The sequence below is a fragment of the Dermochelys coriacea genome, chromosome 4 (assembly GCF_009764565.3).
Source record: "Dermochelys coriacea isolate rDerCor1 chromosome 4, rDerCor1.pri.v4, whole genome shotgun sequence".
In the NCBI taxonomy this organism is placed as follows: domain Eukaryota; kingdom Metazoa; phylum Chordata; order Testudines; family Dermochelyidae; genus Dermochelys; species Dermochelys coriacea.
In genome coordinates this window covers 31774292-31789425 of record NC_050071.1, presented here as the reverse complement: position 1 = coordinate 31789425, position 15134 = coordinate 31774292, and the positions used below count along the sequence as shown (strand labels likewise).

At 45.7% G+C, this 15134-nt stretch overlaps 1 protein-coding gene across 5 annotated transcripts in view; it reads right to left on the bottom strand.

The window, feature by feature from the left end:
* Positions 1–14914, bottom strand: part of NPNT (nephronectin) — a 91292-nt gene extending 76378 nt beyond the window's left edge. The window contains exons 1-2 of one of the 5 annotated variants that reach the window (XM_038399504.2): positions 14368–14914; positions 11444–11544 (exon numbers count right to left, since the gene is read on the bottom strand). In XM_038399504.2, the coding sequence (XP_038255432.1) occupies positions 11444–11544; positions 14368–14441 (175 nt within the window). In that variant the 5' untranslated portion in view covers positions 14442–14914. Of the gene's footprint in view, positions 1–11443; positions 11545–12691; positions 12711–14367 lie in introns of those variants that run through there. The other 4 variants (XM_038399502.2, XM_038399505.2, XM_038399503.2 and 1 more) reach the window with 4 other exon arrangements.
* Positions 14915–15134: the final 220 nt, after the last annotated feature.

Genomic DNA, 15134 nt, shown 5'->3' with positions numbered 1-15134 from the left:
GTAACTTCCTCTTCTCCTTTGAGAGATGTCCCTGTGTGTGCTCCACTCCAGATGACTGAAAAGCAGTATCTCTTAGAATGGTCATTACTTTAGATCCGGTAAGAAAGCTGTTAAGACAGCTCGACTCAGTCGGGTGTCCGATGACGGACCCTGAGTGAGAGTGTAATGTTTAGCAAACGTAAGGTCTGATGCCCAAGTGGCCGCCATACATATGTCGGAAAGCGGGATGTTGCAGAAAAATGCTACAGAAGTGGACACGGGTCTAGTAGAGTGTGCCTTGATTGCCACAGGAGGTTGGACTCGTTTCAACTGGTAAACTTATGCAGTCTGATATCCATTTGGATAGTCTCTGGGTGGAGATCGCTTTGCCCGGAGATCACTGAGTGATAGCTATAAAGAGCCTAAGGATCTGTCTAAATGGCTTTGTTCTGTCAAGATAGAAGAATAACGCTCTACGAATGCCAAGCATGTGCATTGTTGCCTCAAATGAATTAGCATGTGGTTTTGGGAAGAACGTTGGAAGGTGAATAGGTTCATTTAGATGAAAGGACAAATGCACCTTAGGAAGGAATTTAGGATGTATACGAAATGTAATTTTGTCTCTGAAGAAGGCAGTATACGGAGGTTCAGCCATCAGCACTCCAAGTTCCCCCATGCAGCTGGTGGATGTAATTGCCACTCACTCAGTTTTCATGGATAGGTGTAAAAGGGAATAGTAGCCAAGGGTTCAAAGGGTTTGTATATCAAAGCTGTGAGAGCCAGCTGTGAGGGCTCAGCAGGTGGTCTTATATCCGAGTAGAGCATTTGGATATCTTTGAGGAATCTTTTGGCAACAGGATGGGCAAAAAAAAAAAAAACAATAGCATTATCTACCTTGTGGTGGAAAGTTATGATTGCCTCTAGGTGAACCTTTACTGAGCTAAGAGAAAGCCTTGCTACTTTGAGTTCTAGAAGATAGTCGAGAATCAGTGGAAGAGGGCGGAAGCCGGAGGGGTGTGTCTGGCAGAACACCAAGTGGTAAACCTTTTCCACTTCTGGAGATAAGTAGTGAGCATGGAATGTATCCTGCTGTGTAATAAAACTGCCCGGACTTGTATTGAGCATGCTAGTTCCTCATTAGAGAGCCACTGAGTAGCCATGCTTTGAGGTGGAGCATCGCTATATTGGGGTGATATAACTGGCCCCTATGTTGCGATAATAGGTTGGGGAGTGGGGGAAGCAAGATCGGGAGAAAGGGGTACCATGGTTGCCTGGGCCATATCGGAGCAATTAGAATGGCCTGGGACCTGTCTGTTCTTATTTTCTGTACCACTCTGTTCAGCAGAGGTATTGGTGGGAATGCATACAGCAGAGTGTCGTGCCAAGTGATCATGAATCCGTATTCCAGAGAATGCTTTCCCAGACCTGCTCTGGAACAGAATGTTGGACATTTTTTGTTGATTGTAATTGTGAAGAGATCCATCTGGGGATAGCCCTAGCTCTGGAAAACGTTGTGTAGAATGGTGTCGTTTAGCTCTCAGTCATGATGGAGGGGGAAGGATCGACTGAGCTCATCCACCGTACCGTTTGGAGAACCTGGGGAGGTGTGAGGCTGAGATGTGAATATTGCATTGGAGGCACCAGTTCCAAAGTTTTATAGCCTCGGTTGCACAGGGACTGGGATTGAGTTCCCCCTTGTCTGTTTATGTAAAACATACATGAGATGTCATTGGTCAGGACTCTGATCATGTGGTTCTTGATGAGGGGAAAAAAATGGAGGCAGGCATTGCGGACAGCTCAGAGCTCTAGGAGGTCTATATGAAGCATGGTTTCTGTAGAAAACCAGAGACCGTGAGTCGGCGTGAGATGTTCCATGTGTGCTCCGCAGCTGGTGAGGGATGTATCTGTGATGATGATAATGGAGGGAGGATCCTGACAGAAGGGGACCCCAAAACACAGGTTGAGAGAAAGGGTCCACCATATGAGCAAATCTTTGACTTTTAAGGGCATAGTTACCAGTCTGCTTAGTCTATGCACGTTGGGTTTGTAGACTGGCTAGCCAGCCAGTCCTGTAGACATTACACGCAGGCGTGCGTTTATGACTATTAATGTGCATGCGGCCCTGTGGCCTAAAAGTTGTAAGCAGTCTCGAGTGGTGACCTGTGGGCTTCTCTGTATGCTCACAATTACGTTGCTCAGTGTGTGAAATCTGTCCTTTGGAAGTGATGCGAGAGCTGTGGTGGAATCGAGGTGGACTCCTATGAAGTCTAGTTGTTGGGTAGGATGTAAAGTAGATTTGTTTATTTACAGGCCAAGGCTGTGGAAGCAATGTACGGTTGTGTGATCCCTCGAATGGCTTCCAACCAGGTATGAGACTTCAGGAGACAGTCATCCAGGTAAGGAAAAATAACAATTCCCTTATTTCTGAGGTGTACCGTTACAACAGCTAGAATTTTGCAAAAAACTCAGGGAGCAGTCGAAAGGCCAAAGGGCAAAACCCTGTACTGGTAATGGTCCACGCTCAACACAAATCTGAGAAAGCATCTGTGAGCATGGCGTATAGTGACATGAAAATATGCATCCTGCAGGTCGAGGGCTGAAAACCAATGTCCTGTCTCCAACGCCGGAATGACTGTTGACAGTGTAACTATCCTGAGTTTTTGTTTCTTGACAAACCTGTTCAGTTGCTGAAGATCAAGAATAGGTCACCATCCCCCCACTTTTCTTTTCAGTCAAGAAATAGCAGGAATAAAATCCCTTCCCTTGGTGTTGAGCGGGTACCCGCTCCACTGCTCCTAGTTATAGAAGATGGTGCATCTCTTGACAGAACAAGTGTTCGTGAAAGGGGTCCTTGAAGAGGAACGGGGAGGGAGGGCATGGAGAGGAAGGGGATGATATAGCCCGATCGGATGATTTCTAGGACCCATTTGCCTGTAGTGATAGCTTCCCAGTTGGTGAGGAATGGGAGCAGATGGTGTCCAAAAGGATGTATGGTTGCAGTAGGCGCTGGAATGCATGGGAGGTCTTCTATACGCTTGACCAAGGCTTCAGATCTGCTTGTTCGGTGGAGGGGGTTGAGATGCTGTGGATGGTGGGGGGCGTCATTGTTGGGTTCTTCGTTTTTGCTGCAAATAGCTTCTCGCCATCGAAAGGGAGATCTTTGACAGTGTTCTGTATCTCCTGTGGGAAGGATGAGCCGCTGAACATGAGGCTTGCCCCATTACAGTGGCTGTGCTTTTGGTCTGGCAGCCGAGTTAGCAGCATCAACGGTGGCCTGAAGAGTCGTATGGGATATCATCTGTCCCTCAAGAGACCAAGGCTTTAAATTGTTGCTGCTTGCCCTCAGGAATGTCATTAATAAATTCCATGAATTTAATGTAGTTCCTGTGGTCAAACTTTGCTAATAGAGCCTTATAATTTGCCACCCTAAATTGTAAGGTGGAAGATGAATACACTTTGTGGCAAAATAAGTCCATCCCCTTGCTATCCTTATCAGATGGGGTAGACCGGAAATATTGCTGTTTATTTTTCTAGTTGGCCGTAGTGATGAGTTGTCAAAAATCTTAATAACGTGGTCATTGCCCACCCTCGCCCCCCAGGACTCCTGCCCCATCCAACCCCCCCAAGAACCCTGCCCCAGCCAGCCCCCTCCCAGTCCCCTGACTGCCCCCAAAACCGGGCAGGAGGGTCTCGTGGGCCACCGTAGTGGGTGCCCACCCCTAAGAGCCAAAGGCACCTGCCAGGGGGCAAGGTGGGGAGTCCCAGCTGTGCTTACCTGGGGCAGCTCCCAGGAAGCATCCGGCAGGTCCCTCTGGCTCCTAGGGGCGGGGGAGCATAGCTAGGGGAGAAGCAGGGGGAGCGGCCACTCCCCCCACTGATCACGTTAAAAGTGGCGCCTTAGGCACCGACTCCCTGGGTGCTCTGGGGCTGGAGCACCCACAGGGAAAATTTGGTGGGTGCAGAGCACCCACCGACAGCTCCCCGCCCCGTGCCCGGCCCCAGCTCACCTCCATTCCGCCTCCACCTTCTCCCCTGAACCCACTGCCCCCCCTCTGCTTCTCCACGCTCCCCCCCCCCCCGCTGGCTTCCCACAAATCAGCTGTTCGGCAGGAAGCCGGGGAGGGCTGAGAAGCAGGCGGTGGCTTCCCACTCAGGCCAAGGGTGGCGGAGGTGAGCTGGGGCGGGGAGCGGTTCCCCTGCGCCGCGCCCCACCCCAGGTTACCTGCTGCGGTGCGGGCAGCCCTCGTCGCACCCCCCCACCCCCCGCCCGAGCTCACCTCCGCTCTGCCTCCCTGGGCCTGAGTAGGAAGCCACAGTTTGCTTCTCAGCGTGCCCCGGCTTCCCACACAAACAGCTGATTCGCGGGAAGCTGGGGGGGGGCGGAGAAGCAGAGCGGGGCAGCGCATTCAGGGGAGGAGGCGGAGCGGAGGTGAGCTGGGGCCAGGGGTAGGGCGGGGAGCTGCCGGTGGATGCTCTGCATCCACCAAAATTTTCCCCTTGGGTGCTCCAGGGCTGGAGCACCCGTGAAGTTGGCGCCTAAGGCGCCACTTTTGGCCAGTTAAATTTAGAAGCTCTTTTAGAACCGGTTGTCCCTCACAGAACAACTGGTTCTAAAAAGGGCTTTAAATTTAACTACCGGTTCTAGCGAACCGGTACAAAGCAGCTCCAGCTCACCACTGGTTGGCTGCCTCAACCACCAACGAATTGGGCAACGGGTGTGTAAAGAGAAACACGGAACCTTTGGAGATGTACTATTTGCAGTCTGCTTTCCTGCGGGTTGGGGATAAGTGGCCGGGGTCTGCCATATGGTTTTAGCTGGTTCCATGATGGCCCCATTGATCGGCAATGCTATTTTGGAAGAGGCGGTGAGTTGTAAAATGTCGGTAAGCTCGTGTTGGTGTTCAGACACTTCCTCAAGATTAAGCTTGAGCTCATCGGCAACTCTTTTAAACAAGTCCTGAAAGTGTGTGAAATAGTCAGCTGTTGGTAGCAGAGGCATAATACCTCCTCGGGCAAGACAGATGAGTGTTTATTAGTTGGAGTGGTGTCAGGTGCGACGTCCTCTGCTGGCAAAGTTGTTGGTTCATCTTGTAGCTCAGCATCATTGTTTGTGGTTAGGGGAAGAGATCCATGATCCTCTCTGCGTGAGGTAGGACGAGTGCTATAATGTCTCTTACAAGATTCCCAGGGATTCCAGCATGGCCATTGGCTGGGGAAGGGAATGGGTGGTCCCATCCAAGGGTAGCCATACCAGGGTGGGAATTCCCTGGTATATGAGGAGTGGGATTGAAGATGTCCTCCAGTCACAGATGTCTTAACAGGAGAAGAATAGCATGGAGAAAAAAAACCGTCAACATCCTCCTCCTCCTCCTCACTCGAGAGGTGTGAAGAGGCAGAGGCTAGCTGTAAGTAAGGTGCCGATGGTTCTGGTGAGAGGTCAGTGCCCAGTAGAGGAGACTCGGGGGTGGGAGAGATAGTCAGGTCTCTATGGTGGAGAACCTGGGCCAGCGTGATGGCTGACAGTGCTGAATGGTGAGGTGCCGTGTATCGAGACGGTGCCGATGCAGGAGGCACAGTCTGTACCAACCGTGCTGTGCTGAACTGATATAGCTGCCTGAGGCAGTATCTGCACTGTAGGCACCTCATGCTGAGCCAGTGCCGATGGTGTAGGCGCTATAGACCCAGGGGTCAGCATTGAGAAGTATGGCACAGGCAGCATGGGGGGTGGAGCTTGAGTCAGTGCCAAATTTGGATCCGTCAGCACTGCAGCAGTTCATGGCATCAGTGTCGTCACATTAGTTGGTACTGGGTTCTTGTCAGTGACCAACAGTGCCACATTGGAAGCAGGCAACTCAAAGCTTTGAGCCTTGGCACCAGAGCGTGTGGCCATCAATGGACAGTTGGTGCCGTAGGTGCCTGGAGCAGCCAGCACTGACGGAGCTGAAGTCGTCAACCACTGCTTGGAAGATGTGTGCTCCCTGAGAGGGAAGGAAGCCAGTCATTTCTTTGCCATTTTTTTAAATCCTTTGAGGATTTCGGTAGTGAATTTTGTCGGGAGGAAGACTGCTGGTCCAGGACTTTTCCAGGAGGATGAGCTTCAGTCTGAGGTCACTCTCCTTCCGAGTCTGGGCTTTAAGTTTACTATAGAGTACGCATTTTGGGGGTACATGAGATTCCCCCAAACATCGTATGCACTCAGAATGGCCATCAGAGATGGGGATGGCGTCTCTGCCTGTTATACATTTCTTGAAGCCTGGAGAACCAGGTATATTGGGAGTCACTAACTCTGAGATAAAGACTTTTTTTTTTTTAATAGGCGATAAGTAATAACTAAAACTTGTTCTAAATAAGTAACAAAAAACTAATTAACTACTTGAACTGTACCTAAATAAAGGCTATGAAGAGTAAAACTAGTGGAACTGCTAAACTCTGTCTCTGGCAGTGGACGGTAGAGAAGGAACTGAGGAGTCCGGGCCATGCACACGCTGTTCAAGCACTGACAGCGCGTAAGGCAGGCACCACATGTGCATGGCCCGCATGGGAACTGCTGCGAAAATCTCTGATCAAATGTGCAGGGACGCACCTTGACCTGAAGTGGAGCACCCACAGGGACAACTCCCAAAGGAGAAGAGATAAGCTCCGCAAAGACATAGGCCAGGTCATCTCTTCCCCCTCATCCTGCCCTGCGACTGGAAGCAGATCCCGTCCCTTCCCTCCCACAAAGTGCAAAAAGGCTGCTGCTGTCCACATTCTGGTGTGAAGTTTGACAGAAATCTGGGGAAGGGAGGGCATGTGACCCTGAATGTGCTTTCCCTGCTTCCCCCAATGTATTGCCTCGGGAAGACAAGGTTCCAGGTACCGGGAGAGGCGGGTCTGCCCCAGGGGCCCAGCCAAGCATGGAGGGCAGAGAGCACCAGGCAGGGATGGTTGCGTCAGTCAGTCACCCCTTCCTGTCTGGGGGAGGGGAGGGAGGGTCATGTGTCACCCTTCCCTGTGTGAACCCTAAAGCCTTAAAGATAAGAAGGTAAATAAAAATAATCCAGCTAAGCAATATTTCTTTTTAATGGAAGCTCAGTCAGCTTGATGTTAATTTGAACATTGTACAACAGACCATTGTACAGCATAGTTCTGATTGATTGCCATTGAATTCGCTTGAATGAGTAATTTTACCAGGTGCCCCGTATTCAGGGAAATATGGTCATCCTAACGTTACCCCAATTTAAACTCCCTCTAGACTTTCTTCTCACTTCTGAGTCTGGTCCATTGTTAGTTTATTTTTAATTCTGACTCAATACTTTTTGTCTTTGCACAAATGAGATTTGTTCCACTGAATAGTGGGCTCAGAAGTGGCAAAGAAAACACATGGCTAGTAGAAGAAGCCCTGTGCATATTGAGAGCCCTGCTTATAGAGTGTGATTCTGCTCTCACTGGGAGTTTTATTTTACCATAATGGGAGTAGGAGAATAATTGCACACCTGCATTTTTGGAAAATTTTCAGTGATTTCCCTCTGTACAGTAAACACTCAAAGTTCCCAGTGAGGCCTGGATTGCCTTTTTCTATGCCAGCTCGATCTCTCATATTGACCACCACCACCCTGACATGGATAGCTGAGGGCAGATTTGCAATTTAGTTGCCAGCATCAGAAAGATTCACTTTCATTTAGTTTAACCTCCCAACATGAGCTACAGGACAGAATTTTCTAAAGGACTCGGCATCCATAATCAGCCAGATTTCCTCCACCTCCCACACAAGAGTTTGTCTCCCATTGAAGCACCAAAAGGAATTGCCAGTTTTTCCAAAAGAGCTCAGCATGTTGGAAGCCATTTGGCCATAAGTGTCTCAATGGGAGCTGCTGGGTGCTGAGCTCTTTTGAAAATGCTGCCTCAACTATAGGCATGGAGCACTGAAAAAAATCCATCTTTGAGCTCTTTTGAAAAGCTAGTTGAGAGTGACGATGATGTAAATAATACGCTTGGAGTTTTATGTTTATAAAAATATAGCAGGAGAGAGATAAGGGAGAGATTTTGCCCCCATTTTAGTCTACGAAATATTTTAAAGGGAATCTGAAAAAAAATTATTCTTGCAGTCACTAGGAATGACATCATCCCTATTCAATTCCAAAATCCAAACAGAAAAAATATGAAAGATTTATGTAGTGGGAATGAGTATAGATGTGCTTGCTGCAACAGAGCAGCCCCTTATAATACAAGGCCACCCAAATAATGACATCAGAACTACAGCCAGACAACGTTTCTAAGCTTTTAACATCATTCAAAAACAGAATCAGTAGCAAAAGGGGAAGGGTATACCATCCCTAATGAAAGCAGTAAGTAGCATAATGTGAACAAACTGCAGAGAGAGACCATGACGTCCGAAAGGATGGATTTAGCTATGCAACTGTTTTCTTTGTACTACATCTGTAAATATGGAAAACTGGTGGTCTGTAGGAGCTGCTGCCATTTTGTAAGGCATACTTGGTGCAGCATGTTACAGAGACAATACTAACTATGTTCTTGTTAACTGCTGGAAATGGCCCACCTTGCTTGTCACCATGAAAGATTTTCCTCCTCCCCCCCCCCCCCCCCGCTGGTGATGGCTCATCTTAAGTGATCACTCTCCTTACAGTGTGTATGATAAAACCCATTGTTTCAAGTTCTCTGTGTGTGTATATATAAATCTCCCCACTGTATTTTCCACCGAATGCATCCGATGAAGTGAGCTGTAGCTCACGAAAGCTTATGCTCAAATAAATTTGTTAGTCTCTAAGGTGCCACAAGTACTCCTTTTCTTTTTACTAACTAACTATGTATTATCTCATGAACACTTAAGCTTTTGTTCTTCCTTGTTTTGTTATTTCCCTTAATCTAAAATAAAATTCTAATACAAAATTTAGACTGGAATAATATGGTTATCTGTGTATATGAAAAAACCTCACAGTAACAATATAACCATTTTCCCCATAGTTCATGAAATATGCATGTAGGAAGTATCTGACTCCTTTTGTTTCTATGACTGAATTCTAAAGGCATTAGGATCAGATGCCTCTTTGCAGTTAAATAATAATAATTTTGTAGCCTTGACATACTTTCCCATTATCCCTGTTGGAAGCAGTGATATCAGGAATAAATTATCAAATATTCCACCGAGTTTGAAACAGAAGATATGAAATTTTCAGAATAGCAAACAAATGCCCATTTTTCACATAAGTAGACTTGAAAGCATGCCCACAAAGTTACTTAGACATGTCAGTTAAGAAATAAGTAGAGGGAGGCCCATCCATAATTAACTTCCTTTTTAAAAAGAAGTCCCTAGAATAATTTCGGACTTGACTCTGTGCCTGAATCAAATCTAAGCAGTATGATTTTGAAATCTGTGCATCAGATTTTCAAGGACAATTTATGAGTCAACTAAAAACAGCTGCTGTGACTAAATAAGAAACATTATGAAAATATGATTTAAAAAGATGGAATACTCTTCTATTTTCTGTTAGAAAATGGCTAATTGTGTCTTTGAGACATATTCATAACACTACCATAATTCTGAAACATGGAACATACACACTTAAAGAGAATACAGACTACAGGGAAAAGGGGGAGAAATCTTTAAAAGTTTGTGTGATGTCTTCCACGCTGCCAAGAGACAGAATGAGGGACTCTTTCACCCTCCCATTTCATTGCTGGTAATTGCTCTAGGACAGCAACACTGTAACTTTCAAGACGGTATCAAATTTTACTCCTAGAACTGTAGGGACATTTTGATGCCAACTGTACACAAAACTGAAAGAATTAAGCTCATTACTATTTTTGCTATAGGGCAATAAAAATAAAAATTCACTTTCCACTTTAATTACATATTTTGTGCCATCATCACCATGAGCCATTCACTTCCTGAAACTATAATACAGGATGTACATCAAAGCAAAATTGGCAGTGGTGGGGAATTGAAGGTCAAATATGAAATACAGATTGGTTTCCATCTGAATGTTACTACCCTGGTGAGCTCAGCTCATTGTCACAACAAAAGTGAGAACTTAGCTGGGGAAAGGGAAACCAGGAGAACTATTTAAATATAGTAAAACTCATTTATGCCTTGCTGGTTGGAGTATTTGTAGTATGATACACATGCTCTCGGTTTGCTTTTCATTTGTATATTTGTGTTTTAAAGATGGCCATAGAGTCTATTACCCTTGGGCGCAATCCTTCCCTTTACAAATGTTTATATCAGGGAAATGACTATTTCTCTTACAAACTGCAGTTCTAAAATCCAAAGGACTGATGATGTGGGCTCGTGGGTGCTAAATAGAATTCCATGCTTCCATGCTAGCACTTTACATCTATTTTTAATTAGTCATCTTATTATCCTTTCAATGCTGTATTGTATTAACCTTCTCCCTTTATAAGGGGTAACTATTATTGTTATTTACAGATTTGACCAAAACCTTTGCTTAGAGACTGGACTGAGATCTCTGCTGTCATTTTCACCTGCTACTTTACTTTCACAGCATTGCAAAATGAGCAGTAATCAATGTTCACCTCTTAGCTCTGCTTGTATATTGTTTGGCAGAAATTCATCTAATTTTGCAAGCTTTTGCCTCTGGATCAAAATGCAAAAGTTTCCAAAGATCTGATCCTGCAAACACCTATGGGAAACTACTCACGAGTTAAGTATATATTAAGTGACTACTCACGAGTTAAGTATATATTAAGTGTTTTCAGGGCAAAAAAAATCTATAAATGTAACTGAGATCTCTTTCTCCCACCCTGGAAAAAAATTGGCACTTTTGCATTGCTCTGCTTACCAGTGTAATGCTATTTTTAAAAATTGATTTAACAAAGTCTTATTTATATGATCATCAATAGTTATAACAAGGATTATAACAATGGAAAAAATTCAGATATGTCTCTATTAATATGTGATCTATTAAAAGGACACTGTCAGGTTGATTTAAACCCGTAGATTGGGTTATAAAAGAAGGCTTTAACTTAACACCAATAAGGAACATTTCCAAGATGTTTTTGTTCAAATTCTAGCAATAGTTTGTTTGTTTTCCCTGGGATGTAAATATTTTCTCTCTGCAGTTTTTGCAATCCAAAACACTGCATCCTTCTCCTAGGCCATGAGAGCTAGAAAGTGAAATTGATGAGAAACAAAAGAGAAATTGACTTGTCTATTTTCATTGCCTAAACAAAATTTAATGAAAAAATATACCAACCAACGGTATTAATAGCAAAAGAGTAAATTAGGTTCAATATTTCTTTCAGCTTTAATTATCTATGGTGCTGTTAATAACACAAATTGCTTCTTAAAATGTATGTTTTTTTAACCTGACCATGTCCCTTAAATATGCCCCATTTATGTCATAAACCCTGCAATTACGTGTGTATGTGAATATGTGAAATCTAGTCATAGGTGTGTACAAGCCCCTTCTAAGTGGCTAAAAGCCCCAGCAGTGATAATACTCACGTTGGCATTGCCCCCATGACTGATGGGCCCAGCCCCAGCAGCAATCAATTCTACTTCCAAACCGACACAATCCCATAGAGGAGACTATTTGTCTGGGCCACCTGCACAAGATGGTTAAAAAAAAACAAACAAACAAAAGACACCCTTATCTACAATTCATAAATCCTTTTTAAAGAAAGTCCATACTACTTTTTAAAATAAGTATCTTTCTGGTTAACATAAATATTTATAATACCTGCTTTAATATTAGTCTGTAGTATTTCTGTCCTTGTGTAGAACTCTGTGTGTGTGTGTGTGTGTGTGTGTGTGTGTGTGTGTGGTGGGGGGGCGGGCGGGCGGTGTTAACCAAAGAGACATTTTAAAAACAGAAATAGCAGCACCTAACATACTTTGTAGCATGCTCACTGCTGCCACTCACAGGATGGTCATAAGCAATATGAGATATCTGAATTTTACAAAATTTATAAGTAATAAACTGTCATCAACAGTGTTTCAACTTGATTTCACAAATCTGAACTCAGGGCTAAGTTTAAAACCTGTCCTAGAAATCAAAAATTAAGACAAGTTTCTGTCTTGCAAATAGGCAGTATTGGGAAAAGGGGAGTTTATTTTTTGGCTTCATCCCTGTGAAATGAAATAGGTTACATTTAGAGTCTTAAATATTCAGAAAGCAATGTCATAAAATTATTACATTTTAACAATGTAAAACAAAGCAAGAAAACACACTATTTGAACAAATTATAAAAATAAATATTTGGTATGTGCATGTTAATTGATTTCCATGTACAGTAAAGCAAAGTTAATGTTTTCATTTGAAAACCTATTCAGTCTTTCATTATACATGAACTACTCCCATATTTGTGTTTAAATATTTCACCAAATTTGACAGTTTAACAATATTGATTACACACATTCCTGTATCTCAACACTTATTTTCACATTTCATTTATCTAGATTCATGTTTAAACTTGAGTTGCTATTTTTTTCAGTATATTGTTTAAATGCCTCTTGGCACTACTTAGGTTTGTATGTTATATGAAGCATTTTTAAAAATCTTGCGGTATATGTCCATAAGCACTTGTGTATAATTTTTGTTACATCATCAGGAACAATACTTAATTTATAGGCACATATATATACAAAATGTGTGTTTGTGTGTGTCACACACACACACACACACACACACTTTGTGTAAATAAAATTTGCATAATTTAGATGCCATGAAAGATTGTCTACCAAGCCCCATACCTCTTTAAATTGCTTTATGCCAAGTGATATACAAGAGGGTGCATTACTTCTCACTAGCCTCAGCTAGTTCACCTCTGTCAACAAAGTCCTGAGAAGCAAGAAACCAATTCAGTCTTCCCAGTTCATTTGTTTCAAGACCACAGTAAGCTTTACAACAGCCAGGTGTGCTTTTTTTTTTTTTTTTTTTGGCTTGGGGAGTGGGGAAAAAGAGTGGAGAAGAGAGAATGTAGAGAGGCTAAAAGCTCAGGGCTTCACTTGTTTTTGACCCTAGCTTGAACTCCAATCTCCAAAAGTGAGAATGCTTTGCATCAGTCAGACCTTCTACATACATTTTTTTAATGATCCTCTAAAGCAGGGGTCGGCAACCTTTCAGAAGTGGTGTGCCCAGTCTTCATTTATTCACTCTACTTTAAGATTTCCTGTGCCAGTAATACATTGTAATGTTTTTAGAAGGTCTCTTTCTATAAGTCTACACTATATAACTAAACTATTGTTGTATGTAAAGTAAATAAGGTTTTTAAAACGCATAAGAAGCTTCATTTAAAATCAAATTAAAATACAGAGCCCCCCCCCCCCCCAGAGCAAAGGCCAGGACCCGGGCAGTGTGAGGTGCCACTGAAAATCAGCTCAGGTGCCATAGGTTCCCTGCTTTAAAGGATCAAATCATCCAAGACTTGTGATGAATTATTCATAGAGAATACACAGGCTGGAATTTTCAGCTGTACTGATGTAGCCTGTAGGAGTATCAGCTGCATAATAAAGTTAAAAGAACTCTGGAGTTGTTCAAACCTGTCATAGCATGCATATCTCACACCTCTTTACAGCTGAGATACGTTCATGTAAGCCACTATAATATGTATAGCTTTTCAGAATCATTTTAACACGCTAATATATATGAGTGCGAAAGGGAGATATGCACAGGGGGAGAGAGACTCATGAAGGTTACATCTGGGGTGGCCACAAACTTTTTTTTAAGTGGTGGAAAGAAAAACAAATGAGGTGCTAAGCCTCATCCCTCCACCGCACGTGTAAAAATAGTTTATTCAGTTCTTGACTTTTGTCTATCATAGATGTCTCTTTAGAAAAAAAATAAAACCCGGCTGCCACGAGGTAAGTCGAGGTTTCGAAAGAGGACGATCAATTGCGGCGGCTCAGTCATTCCCTAAACCGAAGATACAAACAATGAGACCAGCTTGTTTATGACCTGACGATCAGCGTTGAGTTTTCCTCAGTTCTTTTTCTTAGCTTCCCACCACGAGGGGAAAAAAATAGGGTTAGATCGCGACACTGAAAACTTCGGACTAGGTTTAGGTGCCAAGGCTTCAGGACGGGCTCTGCCAGAGAGGGTCGCAGAGAGCTGAATGGCTAGTGTCTCTTGAGCTTCCCAGGTGCCTCTATCAACTCCACTGCACAACTCAAACCCCCTCAGTTCAAGTGCCTGCAAGCTGTCAGCCCTGGACCTGTCTCTCTCCCCCACGAGCCCCTTCCGTGCCTGAGAGCAAGGGGGGGGGGGGTGCAGGTGCTTTTCGTTACATTTGGCTGGAAGCAAAACCTCCAGGGAAAGTGACTACACTTAAATGTTCTGCTGCCTCTCCCCACAGACCTGCCTGCCCCGGGAGCCCCCGGCCAGGCCAGCGCTGGCGAGGGGCTCCCCCCCCCCCGAAGGCGCGCCTTACCTGCCGTCAAACTCCGCCGCAGCCTCCAGGTGAAGCCAGGCCACCGCGAGTAAGCTCAGGAGGAACAAATCCATGTTTGGAGGGAGCAAAAAAAAAAAAAGGGTATGGGGGGGGGTCGGCGGCGGCGTGAGGAGGGATGCCGGGCCGCGCAGCCACTCGCAGCGCCGCCCCGCCCCGCCCCGCCCCGCGGAAAGCTGGACTGCGGGGGCCTCCGGCTGCGGCTAATCCCGGCTGCTGTGGCCGCGAGCCCCTCGCGCTTCCCTCCCCAGCGCGCGGGGGGTGCAGCTGGGGCGGGGCAGCGCCGCCCGCAGCCAGCAGGGGCGCCGGGGACGCCAAGGGAGCGGCGCGGCGCGGCGTCGAGCAAACCGCCCGAGCTCCGGAGAGCCCCTGCGCTCGGGGACGGAGAAAGCGGCGCGCTCCCCCCTCCGGCAGCCTCCGCGGGGGATAGCACCGCACGGTTCTCGGCGCTCCGTCAGGAGCGGCCCCCGGCCAAAGGGGCCGGTTTTATAACACGCCGCCGCCGCCTCGCCCTCCGCATCTGCAGGGCGCCCGGCAGCGAATAAAGCGACGCTGCCACGAAGTAGAGGCTTTGTGCCAATAACCTTCTTGCCACACCGCGCTACCCAGACACCTGCGGCTGGAGGTTTCCGTTTAACGTCCCGCCAGGGGCTGCACTGGCCCCTCGGGACAGCCCAGAACCGGATGGGCTTAAAGCCACTGCCGCTCCCCTCACCCTGCCCCCGCATTTTCCATGGGCTTTGCCCGGC